At 35.6% G+C, this 24,375-nt stretch overlaps 1 protein-coding gene and 1 non-coding gene across 3 annotated transcripts in view; both read left to right on the top strand.

Annotated features, from left to right (window-relative positions):
* LOC122522807 overlaps positions 1-24,375 on the top strand; it is a 224,813-nt gene that overhangs the window by 30,566 nt on the left and 169,872 nt on the right. For both annotated transcript variants that reach the window (XM_043644076.1, XM_043644077.1), the window contains exon 3: positions 13,617-13,814. In XM_043644076.1, the coding sequence (XP_043500011.1) occupies positions 13,617-13,814 (198 nt within the window). The remainder of the gene's footprint in view (positions 1-13,616; positions 13,815-24,375) is intronic.
* On the top strand, positions 20,730-20,870 carry LOC122523707. Its single transcript, XR_006305357.1, has one exon. It is a non-coding gene; the product is annotated as a U4 spliceosomal RNA (small nuclear RNA).

Below are 24,375 nucleotides of genomic sequence, written 5' to 3'. Positions count from 1 at the left end.
CATCCCACGCTTAGAAGTTGTACTCAACGCTTCGAATACACATGGATGTTCCTCTTCCGCCACGAGGATGACATTTTCTATGTTGTTGTTGTTGTTGTTATTGTTGTTGTCCTCTTATTCTTCTTTCTCTTTCTTACTCAGTCATCGTCTTTCAACCTATCCTCGCACTCGGAAACGTGCACTCGGATCGTGCTTGGGTTCTGTACACTCCCCGTAACTCTACCAAGAACCCACCGTCTCTTTCGCGCACTGACAAATTTATGGGGTCGGTTTCGCCGACTTATGATTGAAGTCCTCCAGATGGAGAAGGAGAAAGAAGAAGAAGAGAGTAGTGTTGCGCAGCGTATATCGTGTCTCGTCTTGGGATAACCAACTCGGATGAAAGTGGGACGGTACATTTATCTTCGTGACAAAGGGTTGCCGCGAACTTGGAACACCAACTCTCCGAGTTGATCGTACCTATTTCCGATTTTCAAAGTTCGTTTAACTTCGACTGACGTTTTAAAGTTAGGCCGAGAGATCAATTTAAAGTATCATTTTTTTTTTAGATACTCTTAAAGATTTAATAGAACAATTAGACGAAATCTTATCCAAAGATTGCGTAGAACAGTTCTTGGAAAATTACGAACACACGCGAATTAACATTTTTAATGATTATATATATGATATTTTTTTTCTCTCTCAGAAGGACAACTCGTGACCAGTAGAAAGTATCTACCTGGCAGGTTGATCGCACCTCAGCGGTTTCTTTTACGTTAAGAGTCCGATGAACAGCGAAAGGGATTGAGAAAGTGTATGAAAGAGGAGAACGAAAATGAGAAGGTGGGTGAGGAAGAAGAAGAAGATGAAGATGAGAAGGGTTTTAGAGGGAGAAAGAAAAAGTGAAAGATAGAAAGAAAGAGTAAGAAAGAGAGAGAGAGAGAGATCAGTGTTAGTAACGCTTGTACTCCGTCAGCCAAGACGGCACTGGATGTCTCTCTTCATTAAAAGCCGTTCAGATATCCTGGTGTGTCTGGATGTCTACTTGGACGGCTCAATCGAATCCTAAAAGCAACGACGACGCAAACAGGATGCAAGGAGGTCTCAACCGAAGAGGAGAGAGAGGATAAACCCCCCGTCGTTGTTATTCCGATGAAGTAAAAGGGTTTCCTTCATCTTCTCGCGAAACTTGGCGACCGTTGGTGCACTCCGAGGTCACCAACGGGGATCGACCATTGCAATTAAAGGTCACCCGTGTTTCCTCGCTTCGAGAGAAACCGCTTGCTCTCTTCGTTAGTTCTTAGCTTTCGACGTTGTTATAAACCGGACGCGGACCTCTTTGGATATAACAACAATCATTTCTTTTCTTTTCTTTATTTCTTCCTTACATACCAATCAAGATTTCCATACGTTTCAAATTTTGAATAAGCTATTAAGTTAATCATTGAGTATTCGAGATCGTTGAGATTAATCCTTTTAGAAATCTAATGATTTTCTTATATGCTCGAGAAGTTTTAAGTCCCAATTAAATCCTAAAAATAATTTGAGAAGATTGATAATTCCAAAAGTATTTTAATAACCCAATCGAGGGTTATCGAAAATCGAAATAAATTTGTACAAAGGATATCCCGAAGATTTCGCGTAACAGGCAATGAGAATAGACGGAAGCAAGTTATAGTAACGGGACGTTTAATAAAGGTAAACTCGATGTGTAAGGGAAATCTAATGGTGGTAGTTGGTACGCGCGTTCGTATCATTTGTAGACGTATAGGAATAGAAAGATTCGTTGGTGTGAGTAACTAGCTGGCGCACGGCCGGTAGATTAGAGTGATAAAGACTCTTTTAAGAGATGGCTTGGTGTAGTGTATTGTGCGTATAGCACAAGCCGACAGAACAGTAAGCGAGTTCTGTCATTTGGAGACGTTGTTTAGGAGAAAGAAAGGGCATTGAGGGGGGTTGGGTGGGTGTTGAGTTACCAGGCCGGTGCCTTTTGCGAAGAATAGTGCGTATACATGGGTAGATTGCGATTCCCATTGGCGTGGATGTGGATATCTTGGACATTGGTATTAACGTGCACGAAGGGAACACATTAGAAGTGTGCGTGGACTCGAAATTATGGGAATCCAAAGAGGCTCGGGTAGTGTCGGATAGGATCGGGTTGCGATCCGGATGGGTGCTTAAGTCTGGGTCCTTTAAAAATTTATTCACGCATAAAAGTATTCGGATATACAATAATTTCTAGACCCCAATTAAGATTCGGTAATCCGATTCGCGATTCGTGGCATCATTTCGTCCGTACGATCTGATATTTTAATTTATTAATTGTGACTTTCATATCGACGATCTCGAGACTCTTGGATCTGGAAGAACATTCCCGATGTTAACCAAACCCGATCAACTGTTAAAATTTATTCTTCCTAGTTCTTCCTTCTTTTTCTTTTTTTTTTTCTTTCCCTTCTTTAATTCCATTTTATCAATTTAGAGAAACATTTTTTCCAAATCGTATAGGAACGATGTAACTATTTTTTTTTCGTCTTTTTTCTCATCTCCGTGGGATTTCGTTTCCGCTTCTGTAATATCTTCGGTTCGATCCGCCTTCGAGAAGGCGTTCAACGAGATTCATCGAGCGAAACGTCTCGTTTCGCGACGATAATCTCACGGTCAATAAATTTTGCACGTGTAGTTTGGCGTGTAGAAAAACAGAAGGAGAAATAAAGAAAGAAAGAGGGAGAGAGAGAGAGAGAGAGACTCATTAACGATCGACCGTGTGTATTACGTTTGAACAGGTAATGACGTTGCTATTCTTTCTTTTGACAGGCGAGTTTGCGCCGCAATTTATTATCATTCTGTACATGCGCGTATATATATTTATATATACGAATGTGTATGTGTATCCACGTAGAAGGACTTGTACCTTAGAAGCGGAAAGACTTAGTCGATTAATAACTCCGATTAAAGGCCCAATAAATGTTAGTAACATTCTTCTAAACTTCTACATAGTGTACTGTTGACTACTAGTAAGTTTAAATAGATTCTATACTTGTATACTCGTACATTTCGTTAGATTCGCGATTTTAATTATCGACTAAATGTAGATAAACTTTTAATTTTAGAAATAAAAATGAGAAAAAAAAATAATAAATTTTTAATTAATATTATTTTAGATTTGCGCGTGTTATTTGCAAATGAAAACCTGTAAATATTTATTTTGTTTAGATTTGATAAATAGACGAACATTTGCCCGTAGATTAATGTTCGGAATTGTAAGTTAAATCGATAGACGATTGTAGAATGTCGATTCGATAAGTGTTTTTAGGAAGAGTATTGAACAGTGTGCCCATCGACAGACGTTACAATTCTCCCTTTTCGTCGTACGACTGTAGAGACAGTTGAGGGAACACGCGTTGTGCGATTTATCATGGGTTCCTTTTGCACGAGGAGCTTTCCGAGTCTCTCTATCTCTGTCCCTGTCCTTCTCTGTTTCTCGAACCCCAAGGATGTTGATTAATAATCTCTGTTCTTAGTTGCATGCCGGTTAGCTTCGGTTGGGACATGTTGTTTGCTTGGGTGGTGGCCTGGTTTAATTATAAATCCGAATACAGGCTGTTCCTAAAACAGGTGCCTATGTATACTTTTATTCCTTGCTAAGTATTAATGAAACAAAAAGAAGGAAAAAAATCCATTAAAGAAACTTTTAACAATGAAATGAATCAAATAAAACGATGTTAATTTAGAATAAAAAAGCAAAAATAAATCTTACACCATTTTATTCGATAGATAATTATACGAGAGATGAAGATAGATAAATAGATTGAATGTGTGTATGACGGGAGAAAGAGTAAGGATGGATATAGATTGAGTAAACAACGAGGATAATTCCTATTAGTAGCAGTGGTGGTAGTAGTAAACCTAAGTTTATAAAGGACAGCGAACCCGAGTTATCTCTGACAGGAGTACCCACGTTACGGTCATCTTTCTCGACAATTCTTTTTACGTAGACGTTAGGGGTATAGTCGAGCAAATATTTGCCCTATCGTTGGCTACCACAAGCAGTCGGAAGCAGCATAGTCAGCTAGAAATGAATAAAACTACGTGGATGTTGAGAAGTGAACGAAAAAAAAAAAAGAAAGAAAGAAAAGGAAAAGAAAAAAGAAAAAAGAGGTGATGTGCTGAAGAAAGTGTACGATGAGGAGGAGGAGCGAGAGGTGAGGTGAGGTAGAATGGATCGGTTGGGTTCGGGATGTAAGTGGGGATTGAGGGGTAGGGGGTGAAGGTAAGAGGAGGTGAAGGGAGTGTACGGCAAGCAAGGAGCACACGTCTGCTGCTTGAACCACTCGAGAGGTGGTTGCTCCTGTGGTCGATCCGCACGAATGCCGACTCTTTCTCGAGTATTTCCACCCACCAGTCGCCGAGAGGGACGTTTCCGTCCGGCTTCTACACAACTAAGAAGAGGAGGTACAAATGTAGTGGTAGGGGGAGTCGAAGCAAGAGGAAGAAACAGGGTATCTGTGTATATGTGTGTGTGTGTGTGTGTGTATACCAGCTACGATCTTTTCTTATTCTGCTTAAGATTTCATTCTCGTAGTTCGTTGGTTGCTTCTCAATGGATTTGTTCGTAACGTCTTCGAAGAATTTTTAAAATCTTCCTTATTTTCTTCCTCCCCCTTTTTTCTGTTTTATTTTATTTTATTTTACATATTATTTGATTTGATTTGATTTTATTTTATACACACACAGGAGAGTCGATCACGAGGTATCGACGTGGCACGACGCGAGTACCGGAGTATTAGAGTGAAAGTTTTCTTCCCTGTGGTTCATTCTTTACTATCTTTCTATCTTTCTTTATTTTTTTTTATTGCTAATATTTTTTACTCGACGATTTTAGCATATTTATTCGAAATTGGTAACTCGTGACTCTCGGGTGTTTCATAAAATTATATTGAAAATTTATCAATTGCGGGTAAGAAAGTTACGGATTGCGTTCTTATTGTTGTATAATAATCATTATTATTTCATCATCACACTCTCGCGATCATCATCCGTCTCTCTCTTTTTGTTTTATTAGAGTTTTTCCAATGAAACGTTAGACGAATGTTGCGAAGATAAAACAAAATGAAGAAAAAAAAAACTTTACAAGGCAAACGTGCGCGATTTGATATTTTCCCGTTGGATTAAAATTGAGATCTATCGCAGATAACGAAATTAAATATCGTAATTGTTATTGTAATGATATTATTATCGATTGAATAAACATTATTAATATTATTATTATTATTATTATTATTATTATTATTATTATTATTGTTGTTATTATTATTATTATTATTATTATTATTAAATCATTATGGCAAATCCAAAGGATAGTTATCGTGAAGTACGTCGGGTCGACGTCGAAATTAATGAGCCGCTCGTATGTAGGTGGTTTGTCACGATCAAAGTTTATTACGGGCTTGTTACAACCGATCGTATCCGGAGATGTAATTAATTTAGGCGATTGTGCTTTCCAAGCACAAACGCGCAACACAACACAACACAACACAACACAACACGCAAGGTGTACGAGAGTTGGAGCCTGCGAAACTGCGCCCGGTGATAGCGACGACTAGAACTTGAATCGAATTAATCACTGACACGTTTCACTTCCTAGATACTTTTATCTTGTTTCTATTTTTCTTTCTTTTTCTATCCAAACAGTGTCGGTCTCGGGATCGATCACATTCGCCCGTGACGTTCGATCATCGCGTTTAAAACTGTCCTCTGTCTTCTATCATCTCCTTCCCCCCCCCCATCTTGTTATCAATAATTTTTGATTTAAATTAAATCAAACTTCTCTCACGTCGATCTATTTCGTCCAAGTTTTATTAGAACTTAAATTATTTTTTTGTAAAATTTGATCCAACGAATTTCTGATCTATAAACTTTTTCTACGCTAATTTTGATTACTTTCAAAGATAGAAAAATAGTAAATAAATAAAAATGAAAAAACGAGCAATTAATCTCATAGATATTCGTAACGTCGATATGAGTACAAGTGATCATTTTTCATCGCGTATACACGATTTACGATTGGTTAAAAGGTGGCTGGGGTGATGGAGGGGTGGAATAAAATTTCAAATCAATTGCTCTGACATTAAATCGATTCACACGATTCTCATGGTTAATTTTTCTTGTTTTTTTTTCTCTTTCTTTCTTTCTTTTTCATTTTCGTTCTTAATCTCACGTGTTAGTGTGTGCGTGTGTGTGTGTTAAGGATGCTCGTGGCAAATAAACACTCGGAGAAGGGAGGAATAAACTGGAAACGTTTCATTGGAGGATATGCGTTTAGCGCGAAACGAGTGCGAACTCGGTACTAGTCTCGAGATGGACGATAATTCCATGAAATTTATGGCCCGTCTAATTTTCACGCGAATGAGTCGAGAAGTGGATAATTGATGCCGAGAGCTCGAGGATGGTGAAACGCCTTGCCACCTTACGATTACTGTTATTAAAATCGGCCAGGTTATTTCTTTTATTCGTTTCATACCTTTTACGTCGCGACTTGTCTTAAAGAGAGAGAGAGAGAGAGAGGGAGAGAGAAAGATAACGAAAAAAAAAACCAATAAATGATAGAAAGAGAGAGATGCAATTGAGAATACACATATAATTCGTCGTTGGTGCTCGATTATTTTCTCAACTCTTTATTGAACTTTCCCCTATTAATTGCAAAATACATACTTACTCGCACATACGTAGTCCCCCATTTCCGAATAGTTATCGAGATTATTATTAAAAAGAAGAAGAATAAATAAAAAAAAAAAAAAAAGAAAAACAAATTTGTGGGAGGGTTTTGTCGTTCCACTTGAGTATAATCTCGATCTCATTGATATAATTGATTATTATTAATCAATTTCTTTTATTGGATTTTATATTTATTTACTTAAGTAATTTTCTTATTCGAGAAAATCGTAATTTAAAGAGAGGGTTGTTTCGATAATTGATAATTACAGTTACCATAATTACCAATCGTACCTACTTATATATACGGTAAATTAAATCAATTTGCATTTACAAGTGAAATAATTCGCATGAGATGATTGACACTTATCAAAGATAAATTGAAACTTTCGTTCGTATATTTTGCCGCGTGTTTTTTTTTTTTTTAACGACAAATTAAAAAATTTAATGAACCTTTGATGCATCGTCGGTAAAATTAATTGAAAAATATTTAAATTTGGTCATTTTAAAAGAAAACGAACGATTTTATTCGGAACTGTGTAATAAATAAAAAGCACGTGCAAAAACAAATGCACGAATTTGTTTTGTAATGATCAAATTTTGTTGGAAAAAAATAAAAAGTTTTGATCGAAACTTCGATAGTAGGTTTCCCTTAAGAAAGATTTAACGAAGATTATGATGATGTTGGTTATATGTTAAGGAAGTGAATGTGAAAAAGGTGATTGGAGAAGGTCGACTGTATGTATCCGCAAGCCGAGCGTCACGCGATTTGGCGTGTAACGCAAATTAAGCGTGCAATTATGGGAGTGGAAGAGCGTCCTCTTCATTTTCGATTAGTTCTCTCTAAGTACTTACTTTAGGTATCTAACATAGAGTAGAGTCGTCTCGAGTTCGAACTTTCTTCGATCGTGTTTGCCATAATTCTCGTGGACCGAAAGAACAAGAAAGGAAAAAAAAAAAGGTAAAAAAGAAATTAGACTCGTGATCATTAGATAGAGAAGTAATCACGGATACACATATATAATATAAAGTCAAATTTAAATAATCCTTTCATTCCATTTCGAATAATAATCATGATAAAAATAATCACAGAAAAAGAGAAAAAAAGCAAAAAAAGAAACAAAACGAGCAAAATAATTGGAAACAAATCGGAAAAAGATTACGCGAATATTTGAAATGTGCCGTTAGCCTAAATAGCGATCGTAGAAATTCGAGTATCTATTAGTAACTTTCTAATATATAATAACAAATAATAATAATAAAAACATCAATAATAGTGAATATTGATTTGACGTGTCAGATATGATGAAAAATGTTAGTTTGAAGGTAACCAGAGTCTATGGTAACCGTCTATGGTAACCGTCGATGGCTATTAATACTCCATTAGTGGTGTTTCAGCAATTTAGTAGCCATTCCGGCGGTATAGTCTTGACAAAATAGAATCCGGTCGTGCTCCGCACGATTACCTTCCCTTTCGTGCGCGGCCGTTTACGCGCCGGTTAAACAGCGGTGTTTATAATAGCGGCCTCGTCGCTCCTAGCGCCAGTCGGAGTCACAAAGGGTATGGGAGCGACACACCCACCGGATACATTTTATACACTCTGCTTTCCTAGCTAAGCCACGGTGACGTCATTGTCCTATATACAGCTTGCCAGAGCCGTGACCCGTCGTTACGACGACCTGTACCGACTAATTCCTTTAAGCTTTAAAATCCGATTCTCATACACAACCGTCCCTTTTTTTCCAACAATTTTTATCATTTATTTTTATAATTTATTTTTTGCAATCTATCGTAAGACATTTCTCTTTTCTTTTTTCTTATTTTTGTACACGTTACGTTTTCATACATCATATACGCGTTTTAGTTTTCTTTATTTGATATTTGACTCATATTGTTAACCCCTTCTCCTTTCCAGATATGTGGCATAATAAATTTTCTTTAGATAAGTGGAAGATAGGATAGGAAGAAAGAAAAAACGGATAATAAAAAAGGTCACGTATTAAGACTTTCTTCTTTGACTTTCACCGTCGTAACTAGCCGAAGTCATAGGCCACGCGCTGCTGTTGTTGATGATCCACGATCAGATACACGCAACGTTCTTGCGTTCTTCGTTATATCTCTGATTTCTATATGTATGTGTTAGTAGTTACTTTTAACATGGAAAGTAACATTAGTTTATTTCGATAAGTATATACACCTTCACACGTAAACCCCATATTTGTCTCTAATTATGACAAGTATTCAAAATTTGTTTGTCATTTATTTATATGACAAAAGTAAATCGTTAAATACATTTCCAATATATTATATTTTTAAATTTAAAATTTTTCGTTCAATATCATGATTATATTTTCTATTATAATATATATGTTATTAATTATTCAGATATATATTTTACAATATTTGAAACGTGAAAAATGAGAAATCGTGATTTTCGCGGACTCTAGGAAAGTATTACGAAACTTGGGGAATTAAATGCATCGGATGGTGGTCGTTTCTGGCATGAAATATAGGTCGCTCGCGACGGCGATATCTGTAGTTGTAATCTGAGTGGAAACAAATCCTTGGAATGCACCGCGGCTGGATTGAGACGTCGCTACACGATTGCAATTGCATTCGAGTTGCACCGCGAATCGAATGGCGCCGCCTTTTACGTACCTCGATCGAGTGCATTGTCCGTATGTCGAACGATACGTATACCTCTACTTATGTATTTACTTATATACACATCTTTAAACGTAAACATATATTTTATCCTATTACTTCTATCAAAAAAGAGCGAGCGATCAACTTATTCGATAATTAAAACCACGTACATTGTCAATATTTTTTAGTAACCAAAATGTAATCGTGCAGTTTAATCGTAGGAATCACATTTCGTATATATCAAGAAATAATAGACAAAAATAGAACCTATCGTTTAAGGGAAGAACATTTAGAAAAGGATAGTCAATCAAATCGGATAGATTACTGTCCTACAAAATAATTGATTATATTCAAATTAGAATTTAAATAAAATTGTGTAAGATAATCCAATGTTAGGATAAATAGCTGTTGAACGCAAAGTAATTGATGATCATCAAGCGTATACGTGATAATTTAAATAAACGACAAAGTTATAGATGCATTTACGTCGACGCAGTGTCACTCAGCGTAAATTCAAACTTGGAAATGAATAAATATCGAGATATGTAAAAAGAGATAGGTAAGTCGTTAACGGGTATATTCGAAGAGGATAAGCTATTTGCAATTTTATCGAAAGACTAACATAAGCGAGACACTTGATCCGTTAACCTCAGCTTTCCGCGTACAGAACTTGATTAATGCACGTTCCCATTTGGTACTCCTCCTCCTCCTCCTCCTCCTCCTTCTTCTTCTTCTTCTTCCTTTTCTTTTTTCCTTTTTCTTCTTCTCTTTCATCTCTTCTTCTTCCTTCTTCTTCTTTTTTCTTTTTCTTTTCTTCTTCGTCTGCTACACCCTTCAACAACCCTAATACCCATCGGTCCTATCCTTTACACGTTTATGTTAAACTCTCTCGAAGCGTGGTATTTTCTCGCGATTGCTAAGTGCCCGAGCATTGATTGATAACACCGGTGCTTCTGGTATATTGTGTAATCAGCTCGTTTAACTTCCGATAGATTTCTTTGACCCTTTTTGTTTTTTTTCTTTTTTACTTTCCACTCGATTTAATTAACGATACTCGTAACGCGCGTTGCTCGCTTTCTTGTTTCTGTTTTTTAATATTTTTACAAATAATTCAATTTTCTCCGCGTGGGAATAATTGCGATGTGCGATTTTTTAACTGGGGAGCTAAGTTAATTAGAATTTCTTTTTTTTTCTTTATTTTTCGAAGTATATTCTACGTAATTGTAATACGAGTTGGGAAGATTCGAAGATTGCAAAGAGAGAAATACAAAAAAATGTATCGGTTAAATATTCGTCGAATGTTTTGCATACAAAGATATCGTTCGTTTTATTCGTCGAGTCGAGAAATATACTACACATATCTAACATTTTCTTTATTTATTCTTTTATTCCTTTCCCGTGCTGTGTTGTATCAACATGGGGAGGGTGTTCAGAGTGCGTGAAAAGGAAGGTAGAAATCGTTTGATATCTATCGAAGGTTCCAAGAATCTTCCAATTGAATCCTGTTTCAATAGAATGTCTGTCTCGATCAACAGGATATGTTGCGATTCATTTTGTTTCAAATGTTTTTCCTTCCTTTTTTACAATCGATAAATTCTTTTGTTTTGTTTTGTTTCGAATAGTAACATTCTAACAAGTTTGATTTCCCGAACGCAACAATTTAGATCTATACTATATAAAAAAAACTTTTAATTATCGATTTGACGAATACTCGAACTGGAACTTCACTTTGTTTGTCGATTGATCGATGAGAATTGGAAATATTTGCATCGTGGCATCCCTTGTGGAAAGGAAGGTACTCACGGTAACCATTGGATACCGTCGGGGGGTGAATAATCGAAGTTCCTAGCTGAATAAATGTGTCCGTGATGCAAATCAGACGAACGTCGAGGTTGGTTTGAAATTCGAGAAGCGTAGCCAGATGGGGTGCTGAGTGTTTTAAATCGATATCGAGCAGGAAGATCGGTAAATACTGCGATAGGAAGGAAGACGATCATTTGTTACTTTCTCAAATTTCATTCCTCGATTATATTTTTTGGAATTTTAATAAGTACCGATATAAATATATTAATATTTATTTATAATATTATTTATTTTGCATATTTGCGTAATATTTTATTTAGATACGTGTGTCCAATTTGATAAATTTTATAAAAAATATTAAATAATTTGTTTTACGTGTGATAATCGTTTATAAATTAGACTTACAGAAGTTTCATTTGCGTGAAAACTAATATTTCTCGTAATCTCGTGAAAATCATTAAACATACGGAAGCGTCAGGTTCTGCATAATTCGAGAAGGGTAAATTCGTTCAGCTGTAGTAAAATTCTCGTTAGTAATGTAAATCAACGTGGGTTATGAAAAGGCGTTAAGAAAAAAAGAGGGATGAGATTAAACAATGCGAATGATAAAACAAAGAAGTTAATCAAGGGGTGCTCTCTACCGAAACTCGTTTTATTTCAATTTCGTAGGGTTGCTGGAATGTTAGATCACAAGTACGTATTCAAGATTTAAAGGGGTGAACACAATACCTTTTCTTTGGATTTCGTTTACTTCCACCCTTGTAAGTTACCAAAATTTTTAATAAATAATTAATAGTATAGTAAAGCTAATAATAATAATAAAAAAATAAATAATAAAATACACATAGAGGGGGAAATAAAATAGAAATAATAAATCATGTTATATTAGCAAACCACAAATCATAAATACATGATGGTAAATCAGACTATGATCGTTCATGCGAGTAAATACATTAATAAACAACACAATCTCTCATAAGGTAGACGATTAAAACCAGTGGCACGTGAATCGCAGTTAATTTATGTTCGTAGTCTACAGCACGAGCCCCACGTTCATCCCCCTTGAAATATTCTACGGGGATGCGGGCGACCCTCGATGAGCCTTTTATGTTCGTTCCTTCATCTCACCCCTTTCCCTCATAAATTCTAGCTAACCAAATATTGTTACCGACGACAACAGGAGTTGCAATTTTATGACCGATGCATCGTGGGATTCTCAATGGGGTTTGCGATACACACCTTTATATAAATATACAATCTCGTTTCAATATTTTTTAAATTCACACGAGTATATATACAAAGTTTCCAATTTAAATGAAATATTGATGAAAAGAAGTTAATCTGCTTCGCGTATAAAATATTAAATTATCGTGTGTTTGAACAAATAATTTTTATATTTATATACATTAATTTGTATTTATTATACAAATATTTATTTAGATCGGTTATAATGTTAGTAAAAATATTTATCACTTGTTAGAAATTGGCTGTGTATATTTGGGTAGCCAGAATTTTGGGTTCAAGGAACTTAGTTGGAAGATAAGTGCGTGACCGAAAAGTTAGAAGTATTTTCACGAGTTGTTAGTTGGTATGGTATAACTATGAAAGTAAGTACGTGTCTATGCAAACACATAAACGTATATATATATATATAAGTACGTGTATCAACATGCACGATGAGGGCGGAAACACGTACGTGGGCGGACGTCGGCTCGGTGAACGTATAATGGTTACATCGTGGTATTCCTCTTCCTCGTGAGTGCCCCAGTAAACTGTGATGTTTATGCACATCGTTGCAACGATGCCGCAGAGAATACAATGCACCCACATTTCGACCATCATGGCACTTGTCTCTTCGTTATTCGTTTTCTTTGATTTCGTATTAAACCAATCCAATAAGACAGAATAATTTCGTAATAATTTTTGTATACATTGTTAATAACAATGTTTAAAATATGATCAACTTACCGTCTATGTTTTATTCGCACGAGTTCAGTGACGAGGTCACCGTAGTTAATTTTAAATAGCCAATGGACGTTGATGCAGATTATTAAATTAAAAAAAAAAAAGAAGAAGAAGATAATACATTTGTGTACAGTAACGAGATATACGTTCGTCATGTATTATTAACACTTTATATCATATTCAATTAATTAGAAATATACTTGTGTGTGAAATTTTTTATATAATTTTCTTTTTTTATATAAATTATCATAAAAGTATTCTATTTGTTAGTTGTGAGACTTAACGAGGTCATTGAAGTTGCGTTTAGATAATAAACGTGACGTTAATGAGGATTATAAAAAAAAAATTAAGAAAATATATTATGAGCGTATAAAGAAAGAGAATATAATAAAACATTTGCAGCGTGTCTTTCAACGTTGATGATGTATGTTTCACATTAGATATCGCGTTTAATTAATTTGCGTTTCGTGATAGCGTAGGAAGAATGAACGGGGTTCTCTGTTTCCAGGCTCGTAGCGATGTCGCCTCCTTAGTACGGAATCTACTTGGACCAATTTATGGCGATGGTGTTATCAATTTGTTGATAAGACAGGCGCGAGACATCCTAGTATGCGCTTATCACGGAAACCTGGAGAACTTTGTAAAATCTTATCTTTCACCCGCCGCATATCTACTCTCAAAGGTGAAAAACGTTGCTTCAGAAACGGTAAGTTTATTTTTATCATCCAAATATCATTTCATAATTGTCGTCTTCTTTTAATCCTTTTTTTTATAGTTATTAAATATAATAATATAAATATTAATTGCAGGTGACGTTGTTGCATTGATGAATTGAATCTCATTGATTATTTATTAAATTAATATTAAATATTATAAACAATATTTGAAGAAAATAACAAATAAGAAAATGTTCATTATTTGATCATTTGAGGAGATTTGGTAGTTAAGGTGTTAAATGATCGTTAGTCGTTGAATTAATAACCATCCCCTGTAAAAGCATTCGTCGTTTGCTTCCAAAATTGAACAGTGACTCTCCCTTTTCGTTTGACCCTTTTCGTGGGAGTGTGAGAAGAGAATCTTAATTAACGCTCGCGGCTTCCCATTACTTTGGCAAAGTCGAGATATCGTTAGCTTGGTCCGACGCTTTTGTAAATGTACGAACTTCGTCCTACGTACGGGGGTGCACTCCGATAAACCAAATTAACCCTTGAGAAGCCACGTGCTATTCTCGCGTCCTTTTAAAACACCCTTGCAGGCGAGATCGAAGGGGCACCACCAATGCATGATGAATTTATTTTAATAACGAGTAATGAAAATGATCTGTAAAATTGTCCGAACAAATTGTTTATTCTTTATTCAAAATATTTATTTTCAAATCATGCATATGTATTTTTGATGAAACGAAAACGTGTCATGGTAGCGGAAGTATCTTCCACTTTTGAGTATGGCAAACTTATAAATTCTATTTGTCAAAACTAAACATCCGCATTAGTGTCCTAGTTTGGGAAACCGGTAAGGTTACGGTATCAACTCTATGGAAACAACCATTTTCTTCGTTCACACCATTTGCATGAAAATAGAATTCTAATCTATTATTAGAACATCGGATGATAAAAAAGAGAAGAGACCTACTTTTGCGAGTTACACCTGTTTAATTATGTACCAAGGATTCTGTTATTAGGATACGTAGAAAATCAATAGACAAGAAACATCCGGACTTTCTTTCGGACTGTTCTATTTTTTCTTGTATTTTTTTTTTTTTAGAACATCCTAGACCTACTTTTCTTAGATAGAAGTAAAAAAGCTGACAATAATATTGAAAAATCAGAAAAAGAATAACAGTAGGCGTATTCGGGTAGTATGAAACCTTTCCGAAAATCCGTGCGTCATAAGATTCCATAACGGTACTTTCTTCAAACTGATTGACAATGATCGAAGATTGTCAGGTCCGGTATATCAATGTCTCCTTCTTGGCATATGTACGAATTTCTACTTCGTTATCCATCGATCTCCCCTTTTTCGTTCGAAGAACACTAAATTGCTAACTTTGTATATCGCGTGGTTCATTTTTCATGAAAAATTATTAATAATTGTCACATCGATACAAACTGTTATAAAAATGTATAGTTGGCGTAGACAAAAGTTTACTTTCACAATTAATTAAATTTCCAATAACATCTGTTAACTTTTAAAAAAAAATATATATATTCCTTGTAACGTGTTCAGATTAATCAATTAAATATAACAAACGAAAATTGTTTATTTACTTAAATTTAATTGAAAAATACATTTGCAAGAATTTTTCAAAGCAAGATAAGTCGTATGTAAAAGATGTAGATTATATTGAAAAAGAAAGAAAGACACGGTTGCCAAGGCTGTAATTTGAAGGAGGCCTCGAAGAAGGCGAATACCGAACGGAAGGAATTTCTATCCGCATGAGAGATTTTTCAAGATTCTACCACGTTCCTCCTGTTCCGTGGGACCGTTCTTAGGATAATCTCGACCTCGAAGAGAAATCCTTTTCACGCAGATGTTCCAGGAAACGCTTGGCATTTGTCCCAATGGCACACACGAGAAAGAGAAGTGAAGAGAGAAGAGGAGAGACCGTGTCGATTTAATGGCCACCTAATAGGGTCAGCTGAGTGCACTCGTGTGCCTTAGGAAACTCTTCTCGCGAGAGAACAAGTTAGCGATGCCCGTTGTTTCACACGGCGGCGGCTAACCATAAGAGAACTTATACTCGCAAACGAAATCTCGAGAAGAATATTATGGTGTTTCGAGTTAGAGGTTGTCATTTCAAATTTACCACGACCACGGTTCGTACAATGCATTCGTTGACTTGTTTAAATGTTAACTACATATACGTTTAAAAGGGTTGCACGAATAATTCCGACGTTGAATACGAATTTTGAGACACAGTTTGGAAAACTGATTAAAGTTGTTTTATCTGTTAGAAATTTGTAACCATTGTAATCTGAGTATTTGAGTTCGGAATCTAAGAAATATTTTCTTTAATGAATATTACAATCCAAGTTTCTCGATATGAAATTACGTAATAAGAAACACAGGAGCCAATTTCTAATGTAGCTCGATGGTTAAGCGCTGTTTCGTGCGTGTTACAGCGTCGCACTTAGGGGGATAAGTGTAGGTATTTCCGACTTGGAAAGACTGGAGGCACGCGTTACCATCTGATGTTAGATCAAGATAAGATAAACTCTCCGCGGGTTGTCATCGTATCCGCGAATAGACGCGGTGGCCGCGGCTGCGGTAGTTGCGGAAGGTACACGGGGATATACATACGTGTGCGTTGCTTGTTTCCGGTCTTACTATGGGACTATTCGTTTTCTACGTTTACGTGATTTCCATTCTATAAGATCAACCGAAAGAATTACTTACTCTCGTGCGCTCCTCTTCTTCTATTTTTTCTTGTATGTAATACCAACTTGCTTGCTTTGCTTTGCTTTGCTTTGCTTTGCTTTGCTTTCTTGTTCGGTTGCAATGATCCCAAGGAGGAAATCAATTTCAATCGTTATTACAGCTATATTCTTTGAAGATGTTTCACCGCGGCACGGTGATAAAACGTTATGGACCGTGACAGTTGCCGTTTTATTCGCGTGAACTTTGTTCGTTTTTACACGACACTCATTATGGGGCCCCACGGTTACGCCGTTTATTCGCTTATTTTCACGGATCGCGAGAATCTTATTCTCAAGCTTAACTTATACTAGCACTTATATACCTGTTACAACATTTTTCCCATCGATGTTTTATATTCCTGATTATTGAACAATTTTAATTCCTTCTTTCTTTTTTTTCTTCTTTTTTTTTCATGTTTCCTTTTATAATTGACCATTAGGGGTTTCATCTTACATATCTTTTCAAAGTTTGTTCTCGTTCAATTGGTCTTGTAATATCCTGATAGAAAATTTATTTGATCTTATTGCTGATATATTTACCTATATACCTGTATACCTATATATCTATATATGGGTACCTATGTACTTGTATACAAGTATATTATATCGAAGACCTGAAACCAGAGCAAAGGGAAAGAGTCGCGAAGAGACGCATTCATGTGTGTAGCGGTAGCCGGTCAGTTCTTAAAGGAGATACAATTTTAATTGGAAGTCAGTTTCATCGCCTTTCACTTTGAAGTCCATCCTTTGGTTACCTCGTTGCCTATAAACATAGTAGATGTATAATATTAATTAGTTGTCTTCTATTTCAATTTTTACATGAATTTTCTTTCGGTAAAAGCTTCTTCGATCGCATCGACAGAATTGAACAGGTGTTAACTGTTTGTATTCTCGTTCCTAAATCATCCCTATAATTTTATCTAAATTTCTGATCGATAGTTGATCAACTTGAAACTCTTCGTTTCGCTAGAAACAATCAAAACCATTTAATTAGTTATATCAATCATAATTATTTATAAAAATAATTTCTATTAACAACCGATCACGATGAATTGATTCGATAGAAAAACACATATGTACAATGTATCAAGTTAGTTAGATGGAAATAGAAAATATTTTCGATAGCGTTGATAATGACAAAAGGTATTGTAGAGTCATGTTCGTTAGGTGGGTAGTATTGAAAAGCATATATAAGAGCTTATGTTAGTCAAAGTATGCCGACAAATAGGGGATGCCCAAGAAGTTTCCAGCTGGTTCGGTCGGATATTATTAATTGAATGATCGCACCTTCGGCTACTCATTATACAGGACTTTAATTTGCCGCGAAGAGAACGGTCTCGGGCAAGTTGTTGCCACCACCATCACCACCACCATCACCACCACCACCACCACTGTTTCCTTTTGTTCCTTTTATCCTTCTGATTTCTCTTTCTCTTTCATTCTCAAAGTATTATGCACCTAGTGTACTACTCGTCGTTATCGCCGGAGTCGGAAAACGACTTGCGATCCGCGAAACTCGCACTCGCGGAAGCCCATTACACCGCCTTGTAATAAGCACCTACCATCAACGGCAACGTTCAGGAAGAACTTTCGTATATAGTACTTGCATCCAACAAGCATTTTCTCTTTTCCTTATGCCTCTCTTTTACCAGGATTCGCTTTGCGTGTATCTATCCGGTCCCGTCGACGGGAATATGCTGGCTAGGTATCTCGTTACCTTCCTTAACTTTTGCTAAAGAGAGAATGAAATAAAGAAAGAGGGAGAGAGAGAGAGGTAGATAAGGACTCGTGTCGATGGGAAGGATAGATTAAGCTGCTAATCCATGCCGCTTGGTTACACACTCTCTAAGCTACCGTGAAACGTTTCATTACGGTTCTTTTTTTCCTTTTTCTTTTCATTTATTTTTTTTCTAAATTTGTACTTTGTATTCGACGTTTCGTAATAATCTATCCGATGACGACGACGTTGCATCATTTTTTTTATAGCGGATTATTTTCTTTTTTTTTCATTGGAGCGTTGCCCGGAAAGTTCCGCGTCGGGTTGGTCTGAAAGATTCAAACGCGTGAGCTTCGTCTAAGAATTGTTGTCCTACCTTTGTATAATTAACGATATCATTTATAATATTTTTATCGTATCAAAAGTTCCCTCGCATTAGAGAAAGTAAAATTGAAATTGGTTACAAATATATAAATTTAATAAACTGGAGTGTCAATCATTCGTGATTACCACCGTTACCGCATTAATTTGATCAACTTCGGTCTAGTCGGTTCCATCAAATTTATGTAAATTATGTAAATGAGTGAAAAAGAAAAAGAAAACAAAAAAGAAGAAGAAAAAGTAGAATATGGCGAACGTAACGATGGCAGCAGAAGTATAGCGTGGGTGCGTTAGTTGAAATCTACGCAGAGAAAGTTAGCGAGAATGTTTCGCATTAGTCGTCTGAGTAAACTATTTTTATGAAAGGAATACACGCGCCAGGGCAAATCGTATCGGAATGATATCTCTCTGACTATCATTACTATCTTGGCGTATCTCGATAGTTGGAAAAGCGCAGCACGTCGCCTATGCACCGCGCTATGCACCGCGCTATGTAAATCAAACGACTCTCGCCATTTCGCTTCAATTTTCTTCTTCTAAACACGCCTGCGTAAAATTGATTTCGATACGACGACGTTTCACTGCATATACATGTCTAGTTATAGGGTAAATGAATTATATTAATGCGCGTATGTGTTCGTATAAATATTTTATAAGTATACGTGATCCAGTTATATTCAACTATTTTTTTTTTGTTTTTTTATCTTCCTTTCATATTTAGTCATATTTTTGTTCGACGTTTTATCACCACGACGATTATTCTTAATAGCTATCGTTGATTCATATAATAAAGTAATTTTCTACTACGTTTTATTAATCTTTCTTTCTCTCTCTCTATCGTGCGACGAAATGTAAGATCAGTGTTGCATCGTAAAATATATTTTGTATTATTTAGCATAAATTTTTGTTGTTGTTTTCTATTGAAAAATATTGCAATTATTAATGGTCGATCGTTGATTCGTATAATAAAGTAGTATACTAGTAGGTTTTATTACGGTTTCTCGTGAAATGAAACAACTAGTATATGAATATTCTTTTATTATTTGATATATTTTTTTCTTTTTTCAATATAAAAAAGAAGAGAATAAAATTCTCCATATGATTACTTTTCACTCAGAATAAATATGGACGTACTTTATATACGCATGATTTCTTTCTTTTTCTATAAAAGATATATATTTTTATTAATATTTTTTTTTGAAATAATATCACCATAAGGAAGATTATTATTAATGTGCCGCCTTTGATTCGCGTTACAAAAAAGTAGTACATGCGCGAGCACGATTTATTATAGTTTCTCGTGCAATGTAACGCAAGAAACGAATGCATCGTATGCGTTTTTTAAAATGCATCATCCATCCATCCTTCCTTCCTTCCTTCCTTCCGTTCGAATATATTTCTGCGCAGTAGAAATATCTCATCATCATCTTCGTCATTATCACGGTGAATTTTTTGTAATTGGTTATCTTCCAAAGGAAAGAACCAGCCACGCCGGCTCGTTCTCATTATCGTAATAAAGTTACTTTACGTTGCTGGTATTATCCCACGTGTTGGTGGATGAGCGGCAGGGTGGGTGTGTCGGAATGATGAGTTGCTAACAAGCTTCACGAAGAGTACTTCTCTCACCTGTCAGGAATCATATCGTCCACGAATAAACGTTACTGAAAAATGAAAGGAAAATTTATGTCCCTTTTTCTGCTTTGTCGATCGTATATAAAAAGATGTTCCCCAATGATTTATGAAATATTTCATTTTACTTTCGATGTCTAAGAATATTATTATTCTCCATTTTCATTGTAATGTTACGAGAAAAAAAATCAATACTTATATTCAAACACGTCGATATTTTATAACTTTATTTTATTCTCGATTTAATTTCATAATTAAATAATTTTCTAAAATATGTTTATCCCATTTTTGTTAATCTGTTCTGTATGCGTGATTATGTAGTAGTAATAGTATTTACATGTATATTGATTGCAACAATTGCTTTCACGCATGTAATAGTTTATGCATCTGATACTAGATGGCTCTACGTATCGATCGTTTCTCGTAAGAAGAAGTACTTGGTTGCAGCTATAATAACGTAGTGCAGTCTGCATACTTTAGCTTTGCGCAGCGGCAATATCGTAACCAATGAGGTTCTACCGAGGTGCGATTATTGCTAGTTGAAAACTTTTACCAATACCCCGCCATGACGATGTGAAATACCATCGGCTACGGCAATTTTTGAAAACCCCTGCGGGGGTTTATAAATACAATTGAAAGACTAAATTTTGAAATTACAGCTTTGTATAATAATTTGAATAAAATTTACATATACGAATTAACCCTTTAGGTGCTAACTACTTTCAGGGGATGCAATTGCCTACGGATGAAATTGATATATACTTGTATTAATGTGAACTTAATTTTCATAGAATGAAAAATGAAGGAAGGGATCGAATCATTCATCTCAATTGCTAGGGGAAAAGAAATCCTATATTTTGGACAACCCTTCGACAACACCACCACCCCTAAATTGAACCTTTGATATATTTTTTTTTGACACTAATTAAATATTTACGAAATTTCTAAACCTTCCATATAAGGTCGTTTCTCACGCTTCATCGTACCTTTTAAGCTTTGTTCACACTCCACCCTCTCGATTGAATTAGTTTACAGAGGCCGAGAGTGGGGGAGAATCCCTTTTCACTTGGAAGAATCATAGATGTATAATAATAGTTTGTACACATCGATATATATATCCATTTTTGAACAGCCATATGGTACACACGTATTTGCGTTGCTCGTATATAATGGTCAGACGACGACATTTAGGGTCCATCCATGACACGTGATTTCCGTTGAATGGTCATTCTGAATAGATTGTTTGTGCAACTATCGGTAGTCAGCCATACGCCCGGATAGAAACTTCGTGCGAAGGACAAACTAATGCGGTGTCCGATTAACCCATTTAACCATCCTATCGATCGGTAACATTCTGCCATCTTCGTGGAAATCAACGCTTTTAATGCTTCAATGTTTTATTTCTAACCTATTAACTAGGAAGAAAATAACTTCACTTCCTTGTGCAACTCATGCAACTGGAAGTTATGCAATTTTATAAATATTTTTTATAGCATTGTTTCATTGTTTTTAATTACAAATTTATTGTTACTTTCCATTAAGTTCTTATCGTTCACTACTTTATATTTCTAACTCGGCATGAATTTTCTAGATATCCCAACAGCACTTCAAATATTATAGTATTTGTAATAATGTAATATCACGTAAATATTTGTGTCTGATTGATTTTATTCTAAAAAACTTAAAAAGAAAAGTCATTGACTCATAAAAAAGAATGAAAATCAATAAACGCCAATATATTTTCTAGAAAGACTTTTAATTACATTATTTGCGGTATAACTTGGCGCTATAATACGGTCTTTGCATCTCGTCAAACTCATTCTACATTTCGAGGAAGCTTATCTCTCACTTCCACGTGTCGGGAAACTTGTGCCAAATGCACCCCGAGAGTAATTAAAAGTCTGCCGTCGTCGATCAAGGCATTTTCTCTTTTTATCTCTTTCTGTTTCTCATTCACTACTACCCTTTCTCCCCTTTTTCTCTTTTTCCTCGCCTCTGTCTCCCAAGGGTTAAGGGCATCATCGCACTACGAAAAGTTCCAACTTTTCATGGGGTTTTTCGGCTCGGCAAACTTTCATCAGCACGATCTGATACTTGAAACGTTGCTTGCTAGCTCTAGGGCGTGCCCTGTTCATTGGTAAGCTTTTCTCGTAACGAGATTGGAACTTTCTGGCGATTCGAAGGTTTTTTTTTCCCATCAGATTAGATCTTTTAATCTACGGAAGGAATTAACTTGCTTAATTTTATACGATATTCCGGTGTTTTACACTTTATTTATTTTACCAAATAATTTAATAGGAACTTTTTCAATCGTATTAAAAATCCCACAGAATTTGTCTTGCCAAATGACAATCTTTTTACGTTGCTGCTATTACGACCAAACTTATGGGGTGGTTTTAAAAAAGAAATGTAATTAAAATACACGAAAGTAATTTAAATATGAGTCACTCGTGTGAAAGCCTGAACGTTTAATATAAAAAAAAAAGGAAAAAAGACAAATTTCACGGAGAACACGTTTCATCCCGCTTCGTAAGAGGAAGCAACGAGCGTGAAAGTTTCCGAGCGTGACGAACGAACGCGTTTTCGTGACGTCAACGCGTGAAAACAGCGAATATAATGCATCTTTTGGTTCTATAGTACTGCGGTTTCATTAATTGGATCGCCAAAGGGAATTTGCCAACGACAACGAGAACGACAAATAGCAGCACCACTGCTCATCGTAGCAACAGCAGTAGTAGTAGTAGTAGTAGTGATTTTGTAGTGGTAGTAGCATTATTAGCAGAAGTTTCAGTAGTGATAGAAGTAGTAACCGTAGTAGTAGTAGTTGTATTAGTGATTGGATTGCTAATAGTGGTGTTAGAACGTAGCTGTTATAGTTGCAGTAGTAGTAGTTGCATTAGACTGTAGTTGTAGTAATAATAGTAGTAGTATTAGTATTGGTATTAGTTCTATCAGGATTAGTAGCGGTATTAGCTGTGTAGTTGTGTAGTAGTAGTGGTAGTAAAGACAGGGGGACGTCTATTTCCGATGGAAAAGCTTTAAGATTCGTTCGGAAGTTAACTACAGGTCCATCTACATATGTACGCACGTATTTACACGCCGCACGTTATTTGTCTTCGTTTTGCAACGTTCACGCACTGATAGCACCGAGCCATTAATCATATCGCTTTATGCGTACGTCATGCGAGTACATGTAGGTATGTTATACGTAAGTATTACTTACAATACATCCATACCTAAGCAGGTATATACGTACAGGGTGCTTCAGGGTAAATCTTCTTCACTCTCTTCTTTTTCTTTCTCTATGCATCTTTTGTTCGTTTAAAGAGAGAGAGAGAGAGAGAGAGAGAGAGAATGGGCATAAAAATTTTCTTTCATATATGCAAGTACATAATAGTTTTTTATTTTCTCGAGTGTACTATATGCATGATAAAGGTCGGTACGTATTGAAAGAGATATCGAAGGTTATTCGAATATAATTAATTCTTTATTTAATTATATATAAAAATCATTTTTTTGTTTTTTAAATAAATGATTGTACTGTGATTATTATCTTTCTATTAGTTTGTTTTATTTCGTAATAATTTTTTGGGATATTTGTAATATTCTGTATAGATGTGTAGTTACTTTTGATTGGTAACGTAGATACACTGTAACGTGCGAGGCACTGACAACCGCGAGAGATTAATTGCGTATCACGTCGTCACGGTCATTATAATATCTCCGGTACGCTAAGCTAATTCTTCCTTCTGGCGATCTCGGAAATCTTATGGAATGGGGTGGGGGGGTAAGTTACACCGATAGAAATTCGAGTCTCCTTATCGTATCTTATAGAAAAAATGAAATAAAACAAAGGAACAAATGACGGGGCCATACATTAGTTACTCTACAAATAAAAATTAAGATCATTATGCAATCTGTTTGTTGAGGAGAAAGTACACATTTTTCAGAACTCAGAAATGAAAAAAAAGAAAGATCACATAGTTCATTAATTCCTAAATCTATCAAAACGTAGAAGAAATCAATCGGTGCGATAAAAACATTTCTGCCGTATAAGTATCGTTGAAAAGTTTAAGTAGTGTTATAGTTAGGTTGAAATTATTAGAGATAAACGAAAAATAAGA

The sequence above is a fragment of the Polistes fuscatus genome, unplaced genomic scaffold, assembly GCF_010416935.1.
Source record: "Polistes fuscatus isolate 324 unplaced genomic scaffold, CU_Pfus_HIC Scaffold6, whole genome shotgun sequence".
Lineage (NCBI taxonomy): Eukaryota > Metazoa > Arthropoda > Insecta > Hymenoptera > Vespidae > Polistes > Polistes fuscatus.
Note: the sequence above shows the minus strand (reverse complement) of the source record. Positions and strands in the feature narration are given on the sequence as shown.